The 24295-nt window shown below is 38.8% G+C and overlaps 1 protein-coding gene across 1 annotated transcript in view; it reads left to right on the top strand.

The window, feature by feature from the left end:
* The window catches only part of ADGRV1 (adhesion G protein-coupled receptor V1), a 282213-nt gene that overhangs the window by 227642 nt on the left and 30276 nt on the right, over positions 1-24295 (top strand). The window contains exon 88 of the mRNA XM_057373001.1: positions 5833-5954. Within this exon, the coding sequence (XP_057228984.1) occupies positions 5833-5954 (122 nt within the window). The remainder of the gene's footprint in view (positions 1-5832; positions 5955-24295) is intronic.

Raw genomic sequence — 24295 nt, 5'->3', positions numbered from 1 at the left:
AAGTGAGTTGATGCTAAGAAGAAATTGTGTTCTGTGGGGACGGAAGAGATACCCCCGCCCCATATCTGAAGTAAGTGGATGTTTAGAAGAAGCTGTGTTCTGCCAGGAGATTTGTGATAGTGGTCTTAACGCCGCCAAAACAACACAGTTTGGCCTTGAAGAACATTCTTTTCTTTCTCCCATGCGGTAAAGAAAAGAATGCCATGCCATCAGYAGTTATACACTGACTGTTTCTTGGGAAAAGACCTTCCACAGCTTRGAGCTGTAAGAATGCTTCTCCTATGATGCTGGACGATAACYGTATTGAGTAGTTTGATCTATGTTAGACTTTCATTCCTGCCCCTCTTTGACGCGGGAAGACATGGTGGGTGGAGAGGGATGACCTGAGACAGAGACAGGTCCACGGAAAGAATAACAGGTGTCTTAAAATGTCCATTTTTATTTTTCTTCTCCTTGTGATTTTTTTGGTATCTTTGCTCACCTCCCAGATGCAGTAGTATTCTTAGTAGTTTTTAGTAATAAATCTAATTTGCAACTTAAGTTATTCAGCCTGTCTGACCATTTTCTGGAGCATATATGTATCTTTCTCTCAATTATGTTATGTTATCTGAAAGCCATAAATTTTAGTGTTAATTGGGCTTTTGCTCTCCCTTCTCTCTCTCTGGTGGGGGGAAGGGAGGGAATGTTGTGGGTGCAKTGCTTTTGGCTTTTGGTCAAGTTCAAACCACGACATTTTTGGTGCCATGACTCAGATCAGGTAAAAAAGGGTTTAAAGCCACAACATGTATGTGAAAACTTATCAAAGCCCTGGGATTTAGTGCAAAGGTTAGAGAGGCTAGTCTTCTATGATTTTGAAGTAGTGATGTGTTGCTTATGTTTAATTGGAGATGTGTTTTTCTTTTACAAAGTATCTTTTAATTTCAAGATTTTTCTTGCCAGCAGATAAAAAAATATAAATTAACAAAGAATTATATTTTAGCACATTTGTTACTTCCTATTTCTACAAACTATCAATGAAAATTTTGTTCCAGTTGAATTTCATGGACATGAAGCTACCAGATTTCTGGTCTTCAGTATCTGATACTATTAAATTCTGCACATTTAACATTCAAAATCAGTAATCAGTGGTTTTGCTATAACTCATTGATTGCATATTCTTGGTGGCGATATTTTCTTCTTTGAACTTTATGAGAGAAATCTGTTTGTTCTTTTTTTTTTACATTTGCTTTGGCCACAAAATCCTGTTACTGCACTTTTTTCRCAGCAGCTGTCAAAAACAATTGAAAACAGAGCCAGCAGGATTTGGAACACTGTTTTTCAAGCTTTTTTTTAAAAAAAAAAGGGGTTTGTGGCATTTTTATATTTACATTGCTAAGTTTAACTGATGACTTCTTGAGCAATAGCCTGTAAAAATTTTACTAATTTAGATTTCCCACATGCTCTCCTCAGTCATCTGGTAAAAAAACATTTGTAAAGATCTTCCAGATTTTACAGCAGGTCTTCATGTTTAGCCAAGAACTTTTAAAAGCAATTGAAGCTGCATTATCAGTTTAACAGCCTGAGGAGAAGACACATCATAAATATTTATAAGTAAACTCAGAAGAAAATTAAAGCTGTATTATTAAATTCCTTCTTTTATTGAATTTCTTATTTATTTAAAAAAAAAAAAAGAAAAAGACATAATATGGACCAACTTGGTGATCAGAACACAGACATTTTAATACATTATTAAAGCACAGTTCATTCTTTATTTTCCACAGTTAAATGATCTTGATATTTTCTGCAAAAACACATTCTGCTACTTCAAAGCACTACATATTCAAATACACTACATATTCAAAATAATATCCGGTGTCATAGAGTTTATACTTACTTATGCTTTGATGTCTTTTGGTAAGTGAGTTGGTGGTTAATTCAGATAGTAGATTTTCTCTCTGTCTAAGTGCTTGTGCGTTGATTTTGCTAACTTTTAAGTAAAAAAAAMCCCAAAAAGCCAAAGGCTTTTTTCAAGAACCATTTTGTTATGCATCATGAGCAATTGTTGACTGATATTATACAGGAGGATATCCGTTGTTTCTTCCCTCCCTGGTAAAATAGTTGTAGTAGGTACCATCAGACTGTTTGTTCATGATCAGTAGGCTGACCATCACAGGGATGAGAGTTTAACCATGGGAACTGTCCCTTCACTAGGTGAAATTACAATGCCATATATGAACCCACCTCAATCTTTAATTTACTGTTAGAAGAGCCATCAAAAGTGTGACAGTGCATCATGGGGTGAGGCTTCTCCTCGTCTTCTTGATCCTCTTCACATTGCTTCCACTTTTTGCTTCTTCAGTGCTACTCATCCTCCAAGCCTTGGACTACCAAGAGGCCAAAGTGCTCTTAGCACTCTGAGACACAGAGCCTGTCAGGTATCTCCCTCCCATGATACTGAAAACAGGTATATTGTGCATATAAAGAGAGCTGATGGACAGGATGCATCTGATACTGGAAAATAATTTCTCTTTTATTTTTTTTCACTGCAGTGTCTGAAGCAGTGCTATTCARCTGGCAGAATTTAGTCCTGACTCCAGCTATATAGAAATTTCAAGCAGTTTAATCCTGTGTTCTAAAATCTATCACCATTTTTCCAATCATTTCAAGCATACAAATGTGACAAGTGTTGCAGTTCTCATTTCTGAATAAGTCATGCACAGGATGACTGGAACCACAGTCCTGTGCAGTTAAAATTCTTTGTGGACCTCAGTAAATAGCCTACTTAGGTTGCAGTAAGTGWGGGTGTGGACATGTGAGCCTCATCATGAGATTATTTCTCTTAGTAAGTCAGTACAAACCATGTAATCATAGAATAGTTTGGGTTGAAAGGGACCTTTAAAGGCCATCTAGTCCAACCTCCCTGCAATGAGCAGGGACATCCTCAGATTCCTTATAATGCAACAGAGAATGAAACTTTAATGTCACCAGTCTTTTTTTTCTCTGAGGTTTATTTCAGAAATATAGAATTGTGAAGGTTTAGTTTGTTGCAAATTTAAAAATACTGTAGATGAAATCATAAATGTTTGGAAAAGTTCCATGTTTTGTTTCCTCCTGTTTCTTGTTCCTGCTTCTACTGTAAGGAAACCAAAGATCAAACACAAAGCTGACAGGTTTTTTTCAGCTGGGCAAACTCGCATTTTATTACTTGAATCTTATGATGTTAGAGTTCCTTGCTGTGGTAGTTCCTCTGAACTATCAAAGTTCAATAAGTTAAACATGATTTTGTGAATGAAAAGTCTCCTGAAGATTACTAAATAAAAAAAATTAAAAAAAGAAAAAAAAAAAAAAAAAAAAAAAAAAAAAAAAAAAAAAAAAGAAAAAAAAAAAAAAAAAAAAAAAAAAAAAAAAAAAAAAAAAAAAAAAGCCCTGTGCCTGGTTCAGAAAGCTCCTGAGCTGTAAATGGAAGGATTGCCAGGAGAAGTATCATATCTAGTAAACTTTTTTGGTCCCTTCTTGAAGGCAAGGCAGGTAAACTTTTTCTATAACCAATTCCTTTTAGATTCCTGATGAGGTAATTAAATTTTCCCTTCATCTTCATATTTTTCCTAGTTCATTAATTTTGTAATCTRATCCAAACCTGTCATGAAAATATTGCAGTCTATCTTTCAAGTTCTCACCATCATTGCTTTCATGTGAATCACTGTATGAAATCTTGTGTTCACTCTAAGGGCCCCCCCACTGTAGTAAACTACAGTTTTACCACACTTAATAACTTACTACAATGTACTGCAGCCCTCAGAAGAGAAAGCAATGCAGAAAAAGTAATTTTAGAGGTAAGTTAATAAGGAAATTATCTATTCTCAGCAATGAGGAAGGACTGACAAACAGTAGACACATCTAGTTTTTTGGTAAATTGCATGTATGTAATTTCACCTAGTCAAATAACAAGCTGGACTATGGTAAGTTTTCAAACTCTAAAAACCTGCAGTTAGTGATCCACAAGGTGCACAATTTTTCTGTATTGAATTTGTCAAAACTGTCAGTATTTCTTGAGCTTATAGTAAGAAAAAGGGGAGATATTTTAGGGAAAGACATGAACAGTCAGGTCAATGATATATGCATGTGCATATGCATTCAGATGTATTTAAGGAGCATGTGGACTGCCTGTTGTTTAAATAAAACCTTCCATCATTCCTAGTACTAAAAAATGGTGTGATAGCTGTGTACAAAAAATGTGAACCAGGATGGCTGGGTTATATAATACCCTTGTCAGTGTCTCAGTTACATCACAGTKACATTGAGCTGACTGCTGCATATCAGTCTTATCTTCTAGGTTTATCCAAGTAGTGTAGACGCAAATGCTTGCACTTGGACTTAGAATAAAGGTCATGTCAGTGAAGGCTCAGAATCACTTTGGGTTTGTTTGAGAGGGGGCTGTTGGTTTTATTTTCATATGAAAAAACTAGAAATAATTATACTATTTTGGTTCATTTGGTTCATCAAGGCTATTTATTGGCATCCTTTTTCTGTTGTGCAATGCTGATTTTACAAACGGAAGAATTTGTTGCCTCTTTTCTGATATATTTGCTCTAGTTATCGAGCTTTTGTTTGATCAAAGTACAACAAATGGGTATAGAGAACTCAGACATCCAAGGCTTTAAATKCTGCCGAAGTTTCAAGTCTACAATTAGCCCTTTACAAGACTGATAACGAGGCAATTGTTACCAATGAAGAAAAAAATAACCATAAACTGTACCAATATTCAGCATGTAGGAAAAAGCAGGCATCTTTACACTTTTTCTTGTTAAAGTATTATGTTTATATGAGTTGGGATGTTGCCTACATTCAGAAGGCCCTTACTAGTTTTACAGTATTAAACAAAATGGCCAAAGGGCTCCCAAACTGGTGTTTCTGGAACAACACCCTTCAAAAGCACATCCCCACTGTTTGCTTATGCTGCATAACTAGTAYGGAGAGGGGCAATGCCTGGTCGAACACCTCTGCCCCTGATGTGTGCAGACCTGGTAAACATGGACTCTGTATTCTTGCGCGAACACAGTCAGCTCAGGGGCTGGCTCTTGTCAGTAGGAGAAACACGTGGCGATGAAAACTAACTTTTGCTTTCTTTATTGCAAACTTTGTCCATGCAGACATCTTCCTGCCAGCATTCCCTAAATCTTTTATGCTTTACAGTGGGAACATAAAATGTTGATGTATATGTGCATACTTAAAGACAGATTCTGCACATACTTTTGAAGGTGAATGAAGTTTCTGGTTCAAAGTCTATCTTGGGATATAGACTCCTGTACTGAGTGGAGTTTGTCACTCTGAACTGTATAAGGTCACATGTCTTAAGTTTGACTTAAAGGGAAAAATAAAAACAAATCAAAGAATACGCTGTTCTTATAATTTCCTACRAGAGGCTCGAGGTGTCAGAGGTGTTTATGTATCTATTATACTTTTCTTCTTTTCCCTGTCCTCTGAATTCTTAGAAATCCATTTTTTTTCTCAAAATTTTCAGAGCTCTGCCATTCTTCTCCAAAGTTCAGCATTTTTTCTGACTCTGCCTGTGCTCTTTCCACCACTTGGTTTGCTGAGCTGGGCTATGCTCCCACTGCTCCCCTCACTTCCTAGCCTCTTGACAGTGTCCTTCTGCTTCTCTTCTCATCCTGGGGTGGGGTTCTAGAAGCCCGGGACCCCTACCCAGCTAGGGCAGGAGAAGGGCTGTCCACCACTGCAGAACAAACTCCAAGTTTAGCCAGAGACAGCAAAACCATGTCCTGTGTCAGTAATGCTCTAAAAAGTGTTTTTCCCCAGGCTCACCAGCTGACAGACTGTGTTTGTGGTTTGCAGAGATCCCCTTGGTTTTGTATCTTTTTGCCCTGATTTCCATCACCTGGCTGTGGGGAGGACTGCACATGGCTTACCGGCACCTCTGGCTGTTAGTGTTCTTCATCATCTTCAACAGCCTGCAGGTAAGACCCTGTGCCTGATGGCGCCATTTTCTCCACTCACGTTTGTTATTTTGGCTTCACCAGCTGAACATCATCCAGTACCTCACCGAGACAATGTGGAAGTGGTAATTGTGTATTCTGTTTAYTTCTCAAACTGACATGTACAATGCATATTAAAACAAGGGATGCATTGTTTTTGAACAATAGCAGTGCAATTGCATAGATTTTATTTCATAGCTAATACACTCAGAAAGAAAATTTCTTGCTTATGTATGTGAAGTGTTACTGAGATAATTATATGGGTAAAACCAGAGTATCTGTAGCCTTTGCAAAATCACTGAGTATTTCAACTTCCTGTAGATGTTCTAATGTTCTAATTCTAATATTATTTTCTATAATATTATAATTCTAATAATGACAGTACTAAAAAAAMCCTAGAATTTTAGATTATATAGTCCTAAGACTGATTTTTTTCCATTGTGAGAGGTGAGCCTTGAGGCTTAGATTTTCTCATATAACATATATATTGGCAAAGCAGAGAACCTTTATTGAAAAAAGAAATAAATAAAGACTAAATGTTTGTCTTTATTAATAAAAAATTTAAATAGCCCTTGCCAAAATTTTACATATATAAGTGTTTCCACTGGCTCAATAATGCATTGCACTGCATTTAATACCATATTGCACATTGCAAAATTACTTACAGAGTAGACATAATTATGTCTCAGATGGAAAAATGTTCTGATGTCTGAAAAYAGTGAAACTAGCAGGAGATTTAAAAGTATATATCAAAATATTTGGACGGTAAGTTTTTCTGGACTCCAGTATGCCCGTCTTATTTTCTTATAACTAAAATATCTGTGGCACCTTTTATTTCCCAATATTAAAACAATTAATTAATTGTAAAAAATAATAAAAAATACTTTTTTTGCAAAATAGATTTAATTTCTATTCAAAAGATGGGGCTTTCCTTAAGCAATAATGAAATATTTGCAAAATTAACATCTCAGAATTTTTTTTTAATTGAGAAAAAAATGTACCTTGTTCTCCCTATATTTGACTTCTCTGTATATCTTGTCATTTAACTATTCTGTGTATATTGACATATATTGACTCTGCTTCACCAATAGATGTGGCCTTTTTTTGTATCAGGATCAATTATTTTGACTTTTTGCTAATTTTGATAATTATTAATACTGGTCAAATAAATGCATATGACAAAAGGCCTGCAGAAGAAAATTAAGCATCTCTATTCAAGTTACATTGAATGTTCCACATCAGGGAGAGAAACCTATTATTTTTATTATTTCTAGCCCTAGAGATTCAGTAAAATCTGAAATATAAAATAAATTTTTCTTTATTTAAAGGAGGTGCAAAAATTTCAAATGCATGATCTCTTCCTGTTTATTATTTTAAATTAAATCATGCATATCTGGAGCTCTGACTTAAACACTAGTAAACAAAAACTTTCTTTTCATCTCTGAGGAGCTTAATAACTTGTACTCCATACTTTAAAAGAATTTTTTATCCTTTGCTGGATTTTTGTGACAGGAAATGTAATATGACAGTATCCACTACCTTTAATAACTATTTACTCACTGTTTTTTTGACTATAAAATTACCACATATTTAAAAGGGAAAAAAGGTTTTTAGTGTTGTGTACCCTGAGAGAAGTTTAAAAAATAGATTAGCTCTTTCACAGTACTACAGTTTTAAAATTGTTTCAGTACTTGATTGTCTTCAGTGCTTTGTAAATCCCCATAATAAAACAAGTTTGAAAAGTATTTCCTGGAATGCCCCCACATTTTAAATAAATGTCCCATATAAAATATCTTCCTCTTTTAAAGTTAGGATTTATCTAATCAGGAAATAGAAAAACTGATTCAGGTGACCAGGCTGCAGCATGAAATGGAAGACAGGGAAAGAACAAGGTGAAAAGTTTGTAAATTTCCTTAATCTATGCTTTTCATCAAATAACCGGATATAACTAATTAACTTAGAAAAAATATTAGTATGCAACAAACTCTGTGTAGAAGAAAATTGTGTATTACAAATACTGAAAAGAATTGGAGGTTTTCCTGTAGTTTCAGAAAGGTTTTTTAGACCATGCTGCCTCTGATGAAGGGCTGTCTAGGGGAGTATACACTTCCTCTTGAGAGTCATTTTGACCCACGGGCTGTGCAGAGCCAGCCCATGGACAGTCATGTCCAGTGTCCTTTGAAGATTTAAACTCAGCCCATCTGTTTCTGACYGGGAAAGAAAATGGGACCTGATAGTGGATAGATAGATAGCTGTCTTTTAGTGTATTCTGTTAGCATCTTATTCCCATGTCTTTATCAGCTGTCAGACTTAATGATTGTTAAAAGAAGGCCCTTCTTCTGCAATAAAAGGTGAGTTTACTATTTATCAATGAGCATTTCTGTTATACAAAAAGCCCTGTATCAACTAGAAAGCAATTCATTGTTCATTAAGAGCTTTTTCATAACAGAAAAGAGAACATGAAATAGTTGACAAGCATCAGAGGCCTGGCTGCCTGCTGCTCAGGAGCTATGSACTGCATAACTAATCCGAATGTGACCCATTAAAATGTGTTGGATGTCCAAATGGATCCAACGCAGGAGACTGAAAGGACAGAGTGTTATCCATTGTTTGTTTAGCCTTATGACATGCATTTCCTAGGATATACACTTGCTTGAAAAGTCATCCACTCAGGACAAATTGTTTCCAAGCACTTCCTGCAGGAAATGGTTCCTGTCAGAGACAAGTTTATAGCATGAGCTATTCTAGTACATGGAGGGGAAAGCATCCCTTTCCCTATAACTTCAGGAATAAACATGCAAATAGCTGTGTGGCATTGCAGTARGTAATTTACAAAATAAAAGGTACATTTAGAAACCCAGTAAAGAAAAAGGATAAGAAGCATGTTTGGGATATATGATATTTTGAATTCCTTAGCAGTATGCTCCCAGTTGTCCTACCCAGACAGCATCTTTGATGCAGAAACATACTCCATTGCTCTTAGGTTAAAAGCCTCTGCTCATCATTTCCCTTGAGAAACAGAAAAAAAACATTTCCTTTTCAAAAAAAATGTTTACCAATCTTAATTTATGATTGTTATTGTGGATTTATTCACAAAACTTGTTTTCTGGGGTCAGGAGTGAAAGAATAAGCTATCTTAAGTACTTCTCTCAAGTTGCTGGGATTTTACAAACTGTTTTGCATGTGCTAYAGCCATCTAAACAATCACTGTGTTTTTCACGCAGTTAGGGGAGTGTTTCTGATTTGTATATCTGAAGTTAACAGCAGCGTATTTGCATTCGATAGATCCAAAGTTCAGGGTGATGTGTGGATCTCTTCCCATTGTTCTCATTTCAACCTCCTTGTAAAGAGGTTGAAATGAGGCTTCAGACCTCTTCCTAGATTATTGCCTGCAGCCGATTTTCTCAGTATAATCTATATATTTCTTTGGCAAAATATTTCCAGGAAGCTGCACTACAGACCTCCATCCTCTATCTTTATAACTTAGAGTGTATGTACACTGTAAGTTATAAGAGATTAGGTATACCACAGCTGCCCCTGTCATGGTTTTCTTTTGATAAGCCCCAGCATTCTCCTCTCACAGCAATAAACTAATTAAATTTTTCAAYACAATAATTTCAAATAATTTTGAATCAAAATGTTACTCCTACAAAATACTGTGATATTACTTATCAAAAGTATAAAACCACCAWTTTTCAGGAATTTTATATTGGAGAAAAGCAAATGTTAACTCATAGGTATCCCATTAGTGGCAACAGTATTCAAAAAATCCTTATATATTTTGGTAATGCAGATAAGGATTGTCTGCCTGTTATATTTTAGCATACCAGATGACTCATGTCCATATAATTACATCAAAATATAAAATACCTTTTCCCAAGAAACATAGGAAAAATCTGGAAGTAAGAGTTGATTGGTGGTTTTCTAGACTGGGCAAATGGGCTGACTTGCCTAACGCAAAAAGTTCTAAAAATCAACTTATTTGTAGTAGATTGCAGGGGATTCAGGGGTTCAGGTAAGCTGAAAAGCCTTTAACAAGAAGTATGGGTTACAAAAAACAAGTGAATAGGTGCACATTCAAACATGACATTGACTAGAGAAGATATGATTCATCAAACTCCATTAATTAAAATAATTAATAAAAATAATTAAAATAGCAGGGACTAGCTAGAATGGGAGGAAAGGCTAGCTTCAGTAGAAAAGGAATTAAGATAGCAAAGAAAATTAATAGGTATGTTGGCAAAAAAACCAACAAAATATTATAATGAGGAATACCCTATTAAAAAAAATAGAAAATATAGTAAGAGAAAAAAAGATGGCAGAGTTTTAAAAGGAAAATTTAAGTTTAAAAAATACCACACATTGTGATAGTAAAAAGAAGTAAAGAGACATTGTTTTGTAAGTTGCTTCATTATGTTACACAGGAAAGAGTATATAAACAAAAGTACACAGTTTATAAAGCTCATACCAGTACCGGTTTCAAATCAAATATGTATTTTTTCCTAGAACATACTATTCAACTCTGGGAGGTAGCCAGGGGACACAGAGCGGGCCTCCACTATAAATAGGCTCACTTCCTGTGTTTAATGACATCTTCCTAAAGCGCCTGCTCTGATGAATCAGAGGTACTAGAGGATCCCATGCAGTGGTTCTGATTGTCAAAGCCACACCAAACTAAACAAAATCCAGTACTARATCCACTAGATCCACTAGACAGACATGAGATGCAAGTAAGTGAAATGTACTGGGCTCTAAAAGGCTGCCTACAGATTTTGCAAAAAGGTGTTCTATGCTGCAGATAAGCCCAACAAAAAACACTGAAGGCCTCATAGTATGCCAAGATAAGTTGGCAACTTATATCCAGAATATCAAGAAAAGGACATATGCTTGTTCAAGTATATATAGTCCAGCCAAATCTTCTGTCAGCTCAGTGCATAAACCACACACAATTAAACACAGGCCAAACAATTCAAATACTACCTAGACACAAAATAAAAGACCCATCCAAAGCAAGCAGCACTGCATTTTGACATGTGTTCAATAATGCAATTTCCAGAGGCCTGGATTCTTACCTGGAAGGAAACATAATAGTATACTTAGAGCTGTCCACTTAACCTTGAAAGTTTGTTCAGTATGTGCATTTTTTTAAGGTAACTAAAATGAAGCAAATAAAGCTTGTAACTTTTGAGAGAGTTTATCAGGTAAACTTCTGGGCTGCAATCCTGATTGGACAGTAGCACTGGTATACATTATAGTAGCTGTAAAAACATACAAAGCTGTCCAAGAGGCTTGATTACCCAGAGAAAGCAATATTTAATTTTATATCCCTTTATCTATGTTTATGACTTCTTTCTTAAAGACAAGTTASAATCCAAAACCTGGGTGTTAACATGTTAATCCTGTAATTACTTATAAAATTATGGTAAAATATTCCATTTAGCTATTCAAGTCCATAAATAATGGACCCAAAATCAGTCTATAGCTGAAGACAAAACAAAAGAAAAAGTGTGCAGTGTCAAGTAAACACAGGAAGCATTGTTAGGATAGAACTTAATGTCTCTTAAATATACATGCAAAATTGATGTCAAAAAAGTAGTTTGTGTGTAGAGATGTGTTTATAATGTGTTTAAATAATACACAGTGAAAGAAGGTACTGAAATGGGCTTTGATTTACTGCATTTTCAACTAATCATCATCACAGAAAAGCATTTAGACTTTTCAGTGACACACTTAAAACAGGAAAATGTGACTATAATGTATTTTTTAAAAACAAATAYTGTAATTAAATATTTTAATTTTTTTAGCATTTATGACATTTCTTCATCCTTTCTTGATGAACTTTACATTAGTAGTGTATTTCAGGAAAAGTATCTAAACACCAATATGGTAAGAGAAATCACGATGCCAGAGTTTTAGAAAGAAAAATAAAGTTTAAAAGATGCAATAGAAAAAGCTTTTTTAACCATTCTCCTCAGGAGGTGTTAGTAATGGCCAGAATTATGCCRTACTTAACAAGTGAGAAATGCAACTATAACATACTGCTTCAATCAGTGGAAGTATATCCACTGAAAAGGATACTAGGGATCAGATGTGTTCTTTTTATTTTCCACATCCTTCAGTGCGCGACAACTTTTGTTACTGTGAAGAATAAAAAAAACTACCAAGCTGGTTTGGCATCTGTTATCACTCATCTTTTGTTTTGCATTTCTGCCAATTTCTTCATGCTACCATAAACGGTTTTTCCTCCTTTTTTTCCCCCCCAATAACTCCTGTAAAAGAAATATGTTGGTAGGATCATAATGTAGACTCAATGTCTTTTTTTGCCTTTAAATTTAAACTACTAAATTTTGTACCATTAATTTAAGACGAAAAGCGCTGATGTGATGGAGAATAAGCATGATAGCAAAGAAAGATACAAGATTATTCTCAAATTTCAGGAAAGCAAAACATAACTTCAGGAAACTGGGGGACTGACAGCACTAGAGAAATGGAATTCCTCTTGGAAATTCATTAAAGCACATATCAGGCTGCACCAGAAGGAAATTGTCCAGCAGATTGAGTTATCATGCTTGTCCACTCAGTGTGAAGTCACACATTGAAAACTCTATCCAGTTTTGGAGTCTCCACGAGACATTGAGAAACTATAAGGGTCCACGAGACGGCTACCACAGTGATCAGAGGCCTGTGTGGAGCACATGTCCTTTGAACAGWGCCTGAAGGAGCTAAGTTTGTTTAGTCAGGTGAGGAAGACACCAATGGAAAACGTAATACCAGCATGAAAAAATTTTGAAGGTAGTTAAAAAATTACATTTTCTATACTCTTCCACTCTACTCTCTTAATAGCCCCAGGTGACAGCAGCAAGGGCATATGCTACAAAACTTTGGCATGGGAGGTTCAGACTGGACATCAGGAAAAATACTTCATGAGAAGGAAGTAGGGAACTGGAACTGTTTCTGACCAAGAGGTTTGGAACCTCCACTGTTGTAGAGTTGTGAAAATCATCTGGCCAAGGTTATATTGACCTGATTAGTGGACTGGCCCTCTGAGTTGACTGAATGACCTTCAGATGACCTGTCCAGCCAGGTTTTTTCTGTGGTTCTATGGTTTGACATTTGGTAAACTTTATTCACAACCTATTCATTGTGATAGATTACAATCTCTTACATGAACTGAGCCAATTTTTTAGGAAAGCACCAAATATGGTGCTAAAGATAAATCCCCAAAATCTGGGAATTATATAAACAGGAAAGTTTAAATAAGACATTAGCTATCTTTAGGATTTACCTTGAAGCAGTAGATTCAATTTCCTATGTTTCAGCACTGCAGAATGGTCTCTGTGCATGCATACCTTCTCTGTGCATGCTGAACATCACTGTGTTATGGAGGCTGATCTGAATGTTTCTATGAAATAAATGCATGTGAAGTTTTAATAGCTTCTAGGAAAAGAACCAKTCCCTTTTCTTCAACCCACACATTTCCTGCACAAGAACCCTCTGTAGTCCAGAAGCCTGATGTTTCACTAGTATGAGAAGGATGTTTTCTCCTTTTCCTTGTARTAAATACAAATGAGGCCTTTTTTCGGACCATTTAAAATTCATGTTAAAAAGCAAMCAAAAAAAAATATCCTTATTTTATGTACAACTTCAGTGACCTCCAAACACCAACTGCAGAAAGAGTGAATGCTCTACTGATTTAATCTCTCATAGTTTCATTATTAGTTGACATATTAATGATGCACAATTTTAGCAGAAACCATGATAAGCTAAGAAATCATTAAGTGTTTCATGAAGTAACTCTGAAATAACAGGATTTTGGTAAAGATTGACCTAATTAACTTCTTTTTTTTCCTGGARTGTGTGCAACGTAACAACCTCTTTGTATTTTATTGTATCCTTAGAATACATTTTAAACRGGTGTCACTTTTGGAAATTGTTTAATTTTTGAATGTCATCCATCTGATGAGTGTGGAAGGAATATGAGTTTAAAGGACCATCTGTTGTGGTTTGGCCCTGGCCGAATGTCAGGCATCCATGAGAGCTGCTCATTGCTCTCTCCTCTGCCAAAGCTGAGTGGAGGAGAGAGAATAAAAAAAAAAATTAAATGTAGGGGTTATGAGTCCAGATAAGGACTAGGAGAAAAAAACACTTCTTCAAGTGCAAAACAGACTGAACTGTTCCTGCCCTCAACTCCTCCCTCCTTCTTACTGACAGCAAAAGGAACAGGGCATGGGGGTTTGGTCAGTTCATCACCAGGATCTTCTTCCACTGTTCAGGGAGAGGAATCCTTCCCCTGCTGCACTGTGGGGTCCCTGCCATGGAGACAGTTCTCTAAGAACTTTTCCAACATGGTTCCACTCTCATGTGCAGCAGCTCTACCAAAACTGCTGCAGTGGATCACTCTTCCATGGGGTGCAGTCCTCCAAGGCCAGGCTGCTCCAGCATGGAAGCAGGGGCTCSCTCTCTCCATCAGGTCTCCCACTGATCACAGCCCCCTCCAGGCACCCCCCATTCTGGCATGGGCACCTCCCCCATGGGCTGCATGTGGATCTCTGCATCCCCCAATGGGGCCCATGGGCTGCAGGGGCACAGCTGCTGCACCATGGTCATCATCACCCACAGYCTGCAGAGGAATCTCTGCTCCGGTGCCTGGAGCACCCCCTGCCCCTCCTTCTCCACTGTCCTTGGTATCTCCATGTTGGTTCCCTCACATGTTCTTACCTCCTTCTCCTCTCTGGCTATGAAAAAAATGTGTCCCCTTTTATTTTTTTTGATTTCTTCTTAAGTATGTTATCACAGAGGCATTGCCACCATCTCCAATTGGCCCAGACTTGGCCAACAGCATGACMGTCTTCACAGCCATCAGGGATTGGCTCTGCTGGACATGGTAGAGGCTTCCAGCAGTTTCTCACAGGAGCCACCTCTGTGGCTCCCCCACTATCAAAAACCAGGCCATGAAAAACAAACACGCCACCACATAGCCATGGTTTGTAGATGACTTTTGAATTGGTAAGGGAAGATTATGAGAAGAGAAGGGGTATGAAAAATGTGTACAGAGTGGGAAAAATAAAATCCAATCCGTTTGGTCCTTACAGAATCAAATCATATGGTCCTTATAGAATAATGCACGAAAGAACTTCTGTCGATATAAAAAGTTATTGCATACAGCCATGATTGAGTTCTGAAGGAGTTCCAAACTTTATATAAAAAAAAAATAGATAATTTAACAAGTTTACTTACATAGACACAGTTAAAATCATCTTGAAACCATTCATGAGACCAGTCTTTGGCAGCTTTTCCTAATAGCAGTTAAAAAAACCCATTTCTGGTATTAATTTGCATGCATATAAACTGCAAATGCTTATTTTACATTGAGGACAGAGCAGTTCTATAAATACAGTTAATCATGACTTTGCTAGCCTTGGAAATAAAGAATTAGAAGTTGTCCAAAGTAGAGCAAAGTTAGCTAAAAGAAACTCTTGAACAGATTCTTTCTAGAAGTCTTTTCCTCTAAAGAATCACAGAATTAACAAGGTTGGAGAAACCTTCTGATATCATCRAGTCGAATCTATGACCCAACACCAGCTTGTCAACTGGACCGTGGCACTGAGTGCCACATCCAGACTTTCTCAAACAACACCAAGGACAGTGACTTCACCACCTCCCTGGGCAGCCCATTCCAATGACCAATCACTCTTTCTGTGAAGAACTTCTTCCTAATGTCCAGCCTAAACTTCCCCTGGTGCAGCTTAAGAATATGTTCTCTTGTCCTGGTGTTGGTTTGGCTCTATCAGGACTAAAGAGAAGGTAGTTGGCCAAAAGAAASAGCAACTCCTTGGAACAGTGGCATGATATGAAAATAGTCTTTAACTCAAAAGTGTTTGGGAATAGAATGAAGAAAGAATCCGTGAAGCTGGGAGACTTCTACACGTCAGCAAAACCTTTTTGTGCTACAAMAATGGTTCAGTTACATTTTATATGCTAACTGTATTTTGATTTTTCACAACTAGAAGCCTGTTACTTACATACCTATTTTACAATTGAAGATCAGATACTTATAAATAAAATCTGGTTTGGATGTATTGAAGTTATCACATTAGTCAAAGCCATTAYCTGCTAAGCCAGTCAAAATAAAAGCAAGAAATGTGTTCAACTCATAGGCAGGTATTTAACTACAATTTCACAATAAAATTGAAGGAGTAAGGATTAAGGGAAAAATATRGTCAAAATAAAATGAGAAAAATATAAAAATAGTAATAGTTCATCTTGATATTAATCTATACTTGAATTTTCCTTGTGAGGATGGCACAAAAAATGATAGCATAGCTGTTTGATTACAAAGATTTAAGTGTTACAGGTTATTCAGAGCACTGATGGATCCTACATAATGACTTTCAGTCAAAATGACTTAATAGGAATTATAAGAGATCTGACAATACTAAGTGCAGAATTGTGCAGTAAGATATGAGTAGAGAAAGAATTTCGGCTATAAATTGCTCAGCTATATTTATGTAAGTAGAAACTGGGATGGGTATATTACCTTATCTCAGGGCGAATGCAAATCACCAGTGTAATACTATCTATATACTATCTAGGTCTGATAGAAGCAAATAAGATGCTAACTTTGTAAACAAGAGCAGTTTAAATACTATTGTAAAAGATACTCATGATGAATTATCTGGGATCCTATGGACATTTCTAAACCTAATGGTCCAAGAAATGAATTCTGTATATGGTAGTAGTAGGGGGAAAAAAGCATTAGTGGTGAGCAGAGATTTGAAAATCTTATTTCAGAAACCTGAAAGTATTTCACTTGTTATTTATCATCTGTGTGCATACTGGCCTTRATCCAGCAGCTATATAATCACACTGGTGTGACCTTGCATGCAAAATAGCCTATCCTAACATTTTTAATTACTTCAGTCTGTTTTCAGAATTGACTCTAAAGACCAACTTTTTGAGTTCCAGCACCTCAGTTCTGTTCAGAGGCAGTGTGATGTCAGGGCACAGACAAAGCATTGAGCACCTTTCATAATTACACTCACTYTGCCTGCATCTACTAGCACAGTGCTCTGACAGCTGCAGGGCAAACATGTAAACACCCAACCTGCTCAGAAACACTGTGTGGTGCGATCTCATATTATTAMATTCTTCAAGATTTCAGTATTTCCATCTGTGAACCAAAGGTCCATGAAGGTTAACTACACTGTTGCAAATTCATTTATAATTCCGTTTGTTTGAAAGKATGTGAATGTAATGTTGTCAATGTTTCCTTTTTGTGTAGAATTTTGGTGACAGATTTTATTTTCCAGGAGGGAATGTGTCAACAGTTAGAAGTGAGATCTGAATATAACTGCTTACAAGAGCTCTCTCAGGATGCTTTCTAATGCATGTGAGGACTGCAAATCATTTGGGTCTGGAAGGAGTTGAGCAACTGTGAAGCTGGAGCTAACCACAGTTGGATGAAAATCACTAAATTATGTTTTCTTTGTTTTCAGCAAAATGTCAAGAATTGCTCTTTCGTTTTTCCTTTACAAAGGTCAATTTGACTTAAAAAAGCATGAAATCAACTTGTACTGACGACTGATTGTTTGTTTAAATCTTCAGTTAGGTTGTTTTGCTTTTATAATGGAGTCATGAAAAGTTTTAGTGACAAAGATTGTCAATTACAAAACTTGGAACCACACTAATTTTTTTTTTATTTTTTCTTTCTATAGCTTCTTAAAGGAGAGTGATTAGATTTACCTTTGAGAGGGCTATAATTTATTTTCTATGTGTGGGTCCATATGACTGTGTRTAAATACAGCACATAATATACTGGAGACTTGCTAATGTGATTGTGCTTCGAAAAATGTGCAACAGTAAAGCAAGGTGAAAATTGTGACTCATCCTTAAACAGGCTCAAATACTCTGCATAACCAGTGGTAGGTTTTGAAATTACAGTATTTCTTATGCCCCAGAACCCTCTGGGAATAATATTTTGATTTCCAGAAAAAAAACCATTTTTTTCCAGAAAAAAAGCATTTTACTACACAGTAATTCTATTCTGAGGGAAGCAGAGCCAGCAGCTCTTGCAGGACCTTTTTCTAAACCTGACTTCTGAAAGGTTACAGGAAAAAAGTGATTCTCATCATGAAGACTTCTGTTTTCCTGTTAAGCTTTATTATTTTCACACTAGCTTTTTTGTTCCCCTCTGTCATTAGCCAAGCTGGGCAACGTATGTGACAGAAATTTTTACTGCATAGAARGAATATGTGTTTACAGATCTGTTTTCAATTCTCTAGTTTAATTTTCTTCAGTAAACAGAAAAAGGCCACACTCCCCACCACTTGACAACTAATTTATTACAGTAAAGAGGGAAATGTGATTCCAGAGGATGCTTCATCAGACATGTGTGAGGTTCCTGCTTTCACTTTATATAGCTGTCTTGATTTGAAAGACAGGTGTCTGCTGAGGAAAGCAGGAATCTCCCTTGGAATGGAGAATATGACTCCCCTTCCCTCGGAATTATTATAACTTTGAACTCAAAGGGCTTTCAAGCAAAGATAGAGTAGAGAGATAGAAAGATAGAAAGATAGAAAGGAGTAACAGTTCTTTATTAGTATATATAACAAGGCAAACAAACAACAACGACAGCAAAATCAAACAAAGCCATAAACCCAAAGCCAGCCCCCTCCGGGCTGTCCCCCGCCCTCCCCTGTGCTGCAGTTCCGCTCACAGCCGCCAGGGGCGCTGGTGGCTCCCGGCCGGGCAGGGCGGGAACGGTGATGCCCCCGCGTCGGTAGGGGGCGCTGTGCCGCGGGTTCTCTCCCCCTCATGTGGCAATGGCGGGCAGGAATGGGTGAAGAATGATCTTCCTTTAAAAACTCACAGGGGCAGTCGATCCTGTGCCCCCTGTGTATGGCAAAAGGAGGTGTGGCAGGAACCTCAGAATAGCAAACTGGGAAGGCAGGAATGAACAAAGTCCTGTGGTGGCAGCTGAGATGTATCAGAAACYTGGCAGCAGCTGCTGGAACCTCCCGGCAGGGCAGGGGGTGTGAGTTACGGTGTGGCAGTGAAAACATTGGAGCAGTGGCAGGAAAACACCTGGGACTGGGCAGCGGCCACTCAGGTCCCTAACATAGCTGAGAGAGACTCCTTCGGGAGGGAAGCAGTTCCAGGTCCCGGGCTTTCCCTTGTGGCGCCCGAGTAGATGGTGAGAATCCGTCCTAGTGAGGTAGGCTGTTAATAAAGTCTCAGTTCAATGGCCGCTCTTACGAGCAAAGCCATACTCAGGGTAGGTGAAGAAAAGTTGGAGACGAAAATCCCGCGGTGGTGCTGGATTCTTCGCACGGTGACCGCAATCTGTCTCCCCTCCGAGTGCGAGAGAGCAAGAGCTGCCTGCCCAACCCACTTCTCACAGTATTTCTGCTCTTCCCAGAGAAACCCTCACTTGGAAAAGGGCCTCCAGGTGCCCTCCTCCCTTGAGCTTGGCAACTTCTTTTGTCTCTCTTAAGCACCCAGTTATTATTCCTTAGGAACAAAATGGGGGGAAATTCCCTAAGAAGAAAAACAAAAGGAAAAACCCTGACCTCCAAAAATAGCATTTTAGTATTTAGACTCCRAGATTTCACCCCAAAGACAGCACTGTCCTTAAGTATCTTTGTCCCCTTCAGCCTGGATTAAAAAAAAAWTTAGACATTGTATACATTCAGAACAGAAAGTCTGAAATCACCCATCCCAATATTTATTTGGTTGTTTCAGAAATAGATAATATCAAAAGGAGAAACARTTTTTTTCTACCTGCTTCCATAGGGTCTTTGCTTGACAGAAAAGTACAATGTAGGAGGCCTTACAAAGCTACAGGTAAGGGCGTGGAGTCATGATGAGATTTTTGGACCACTTGAAGGTTTTTTTTAAAGAATCACTGTCCAAAGAAATGGCTTAATAGCTAAGAAATAATCTAAAAAATACTTTAACCAAAATCAGTTGTGTGTGCTTGTCACAGTAGAGACAGGCAACGCGACACAAATAACGAGCAAAAGACACAGGCACAGACAGASCGCTTGATTATGGGGCTGAGCCCCTTTTATGTRTTTAGCAACAGGTGTATACTAAGCCTTCCGCATAAATGGCAGTTATCTACTGGCTAATTAGSAGCCCCTTCTCTACTCGTCAGCATATGATTGGTGTGTTGCAAAAGCTGTGGTGTCATTAATTCTCGCRATTTTGCTCTGTCTTTGGCATCTGCCCTATCTGACCGCTCTTCTTSAACATTCCATTCTCCTTTTCCCAGAGGCAGCCAAGGCCGCTCAGTCGCGTTGCTTTGGTAACATCCTCCTCTGTCTCGTCCTCCTCTATCCAGACTTTTAGACTCCTTTTTTTTTCCAGATCTCAGGAGTACCCTATTATCAGTTGCATTTCCGATTCAAAACCCGCAAGGCTGCAATACCAGCTTTCAGCCTCCACAGGTCCCCTTTTTTGTTTTTGAATCAGAAATGCTGCATTCCTGGTTCTCTGCAGGGCCCTTCGCAGAAAAGACAGCAAACACGGCACCAACAACAACATTAGTACTACCACAAGCACAATTACTCTATCCACCTTCAGCGTATYTCTGAGCAACCCTGAAAAACCCCAATTGTCAAACAGCCCATCAATCCAGCTATCACTCTTTTGTAGCATTCTCACACATTCCTGTAATTTCTGTATGTTTGCAGAAACTGWTTTCGAATAGTATAATAAATTCATGCAACACAGAACTTCAAAATCCTCATATCCATGGCCATGTGCTCAAAGCAAAAAATAGACAGCTCCTCGATTCTGCAAGGTAGCATGATGCACAGAGTTAACATCAGTTAGTAACTCTGCTATAGGTGCCAAAGTGGCATTAGTATACTTAGCAAGCCAGCAGCTCAGCCTATCAAGCTGCCTCCAAGCATTTGCTGTACCTACCAGAGCAAAAAGAGAAGCCATCACCCRTGAGCCAAAACTCCAAAATTCCAGGTCATGTACACAATCTGGTTTGAACCCTGAGAGCGCTCTGCGTTGCTGGTGCAAAGACCGTGTGATGTTGTAAGCCAATGTGATATTAGGGTGCATCATGGTTTATTGCCCAAAGGTRCAAGGTCCTCTCACCATGTTGGATGGGAGGCCAGCCCATGCTCGATCTCCACATATCAGAAAGACTCCAGGAGGCAGCCATCATGGCATGAGGTTGTTCTGAAACCYCACACCCACGCTCTTATTGCACCAGGTGGAAAAATTACCATACCTAGCTTGCAAAGACGTAACATTCAGTTTGGTGCCACCATAGCGTCCCCCCATTCCAAGCACAGGATATATTAAAGGTCACGCAAGCAAATGCGTGAAGAGAACCCAGCATATCTAGTTCCTGTGATTCATTAGGATAGTTTGGTGTCAACCTGGTTCTCCCTCGTCCCCTTGTTCCGTTCGCTAGTGCCCATATTAATGTCTACTTTAGCAATGGCACCCCCACCAAGCATGTCTGCAAAGGAGAGTGAGGTGTAGCAAGTGACACACACATAGATGATTGATTCAAAGCATGAGCTAGAGGCACCCAAATATAYCTTTTAGGCAGYGAGGGCATCAGTGCTGTTCCCTCCCCACTACAACTACAGGCGACGATGGAGGTGGCGATGGAGTTCGCCAAAAGAGCTCTACCTTGTGCCATCGTCGTTGTGTTGGTCCCGCTTCAAATCAGGTTTCATAAATCCGTGCTGGCACCCAGCAAGGTCCAGTATSTGTGGAGACACAAGCATACCAACACCCCCAAGTGATAAGGTCCCAGGAACCTTCCCAGTTTTTGGTTATGAGGTCTCTTACCCAAACCTTTCCTTGGGGAAGGGTCACTGCTGCTTCCGACTGCAAAGACAGAAAATGCTTCATAAAAACTGGAATGTTAGAATCAGAAGGCACTGTAAGGTGATTGATTGTATACAAGGCTTTTTTGTAGCCTGGCATGTGGGAGTTCCCCTGGTACTCCCCTTTTTTGTTTTTGCAAAACACTCTTTAAGGTACCATGAGCACGTTCGATAATTGCTTGACCTGTGGGCAAATGAGGGATACCAGATTTGTGAGTAACGCCCCTTAACTGCAAGAACCTCCTTGTCCTCTCAGAGGTATAGGCAGGACCATTATTCATCTTGATGGACAATGGTACTGCCAAAACAGCAAAAGCCACTTGCCAKTACGCRATAGCATCATGGCTTTTCTCTCCTGAGTGAGCAGATGCCCACATAGCAGAAGAGAAGGTCCAAACTCAGCAATATGAGTGACATCTGTCTGCCAGAATTGCAATGCTTGCAAACCCCTGGGATTAACACCCACCGGCAAAGGTGTAGTAAATCCAGTCAGGACATKAGTTGACTATGTCCCAAGCCTGAGTGAGTGCAAGGGAAAATTGCTTCTGCAAAGTATGTGCACTTTGATGGAAAAAAATCATGTGATGCTTTAGCTTGCACCACACTGTCGGGCTGCGGTGCTACCCAGACAGGATTAGCGAGCTTGTCAGCTCTAGAGTTACCTTCTGCTATAAGCCCTGGTAACATAGTGTGACTCCAAACGTGCAGGATGTAGTAAGGATGCAGTTGTTCTTGAACCACAGACCACAAAGATTTCAACAGGGAAAACAAAGCCACATTGKTAACTTCTTTCAGCAATGAGCAATCTAAGCGCTGGGCAATTCCAGCAACATAAGCAGAATCAGTAACAAGGTTCAACCGTACATGAGCAAACCGTTGGAATGCCATTGTCACGGCCCTCAACTCAACGAGCTGAGCAGAGCCAGACTCATGGCCTTCCAGGGCCTGCCACCCAGACTCATCCTGCCAAGTAACAATAGCCTTTCCAGTTCTCCCTGACCCGTCTGTAAAAACTGTGGGCCCCTGTAGCGGCGCACAGCTATTTTTTGGATGCAAAGAAAAAAGGGTGGACTTTGCCAATTGCAGCAGTTTGTGACTAAGCAAGCTGCCCCAAAAAATTTTGCGCCACACTGTTGGGCTGCCTGTTAATGAGCAGAGTTAGCAAAGCTCCACTCAAAATATTCCTGTTGTACTGGAAGTACAACCTTTTCAGGGTCCTTAGCCATGAGCTGCAAACGGCATTTGATTATCAACTGAGCAATCAGTCCAAACACCATAGGGGCCATCTTTTTTGGCTGATGAAGCAAAAAACTCCATTCCAAAACATGTAACGGGTCAGGCCACTGGTCATTCCACTGGCCAACGATACCTCTAGGATGAAGGTCCAGAATGGTAATAAAAACAGTGGTATCACTGGAAGGATCAATTCTATAAACTTGTSTCATGGAAAYAGCCTGGCRAACTTCATTCAGTGCCTCTTGTGCCTCAGGAGTCAGGATTCAGGGTGAATTTAAGTCTAGRACTCGCTTTAATGTATCGAACAAAGGGGATAATTGTGCTGTAGTTAAGCCTAAATAAGGACACAGCCAGTTGATAACTCCCAACAATTTCTGGGCATCATTTAAGGTTTTAATGGAATTTTGAAATTGCATATCTTGATGATGCAGTTTGTTCCAGGATTTTGACTCCCAAGTACTTCCAAGGAGGGTGCTGTTGCACCTTTTCTGGGGCTACCTGCAGTATGAATATGAATACAAGGCAGCAAGCAATTGAGGTTGTATCCTCACCAATTCCTCTGGTGTTGGAGTTGCTACCAGTATATCATCCATATAATGGTAACAATATGAACCAAGGAACTGCTGTAGGGCTGTTTTTCATGCCTTGTGGCAAAACTTTCCACTGATACCTCTTTGCAGGTTCAGCATTGTTAACTGAGGGTACAGTAAAGGCAAATTTTTGTACACCCTGAGGGTGTAAAGGAATGGTGAAGAAACAATCTTTCAAATCAACARTTAAAATGTCCCATYCCACAGGTATYATTGYAGGTRAGGGCATCCCAGGKTGCAGTGCCCCATATTTTCCCTTGCTGCATTGACCTTTCTAAGGTCATGTAACAGTCTCCACTTTCCCAACTACTTTTTGATCACAAAAACAGGMRTATTCCACGGGCTTGTGGAGGGTTCAATAWGTCCCTGCTGTAACTGTTCTTGAACTAGGGTCTGGAGGGTGGTCAGCTTTTCTTTGTTTAGGGGCCATTTCGGGACCCACACAGCCTTGTTGGTGAGCCATTGCAACTGCAGTGTAGGGTGGATGCCCTTTTGTACAATGGCCTCGATTAAAYATCCGTCCCAACTCTTACACCCCAGGCCGCTAGTACATCTCATCGCCATAAGTTCAGAGGAGCCACAGCAGTGTATGGTTGAACTGTGGCTGTTTGTCCTTCCTCATTTTTGATCAGTACGGGTT

Source organism: Malurus melanocephalus, unplaced genomic scaffold (assembly GCF_030028575.1).
Source record: "Malurus melanocephalus ecotype Western Australia unplaced genomic scaffold, MMel_1.1 scaffold_7, whole genome shotgun sequence".
Taxonomy (NCBI): Eukaryota; Metazoa; Chordata; class Aves; order Passeriformes; family Maluridae; genus Malurus; species Malurus melanocephalus.
This window is presented reverse-complemented; position numbering and strand designations above follow the sequence as displayed.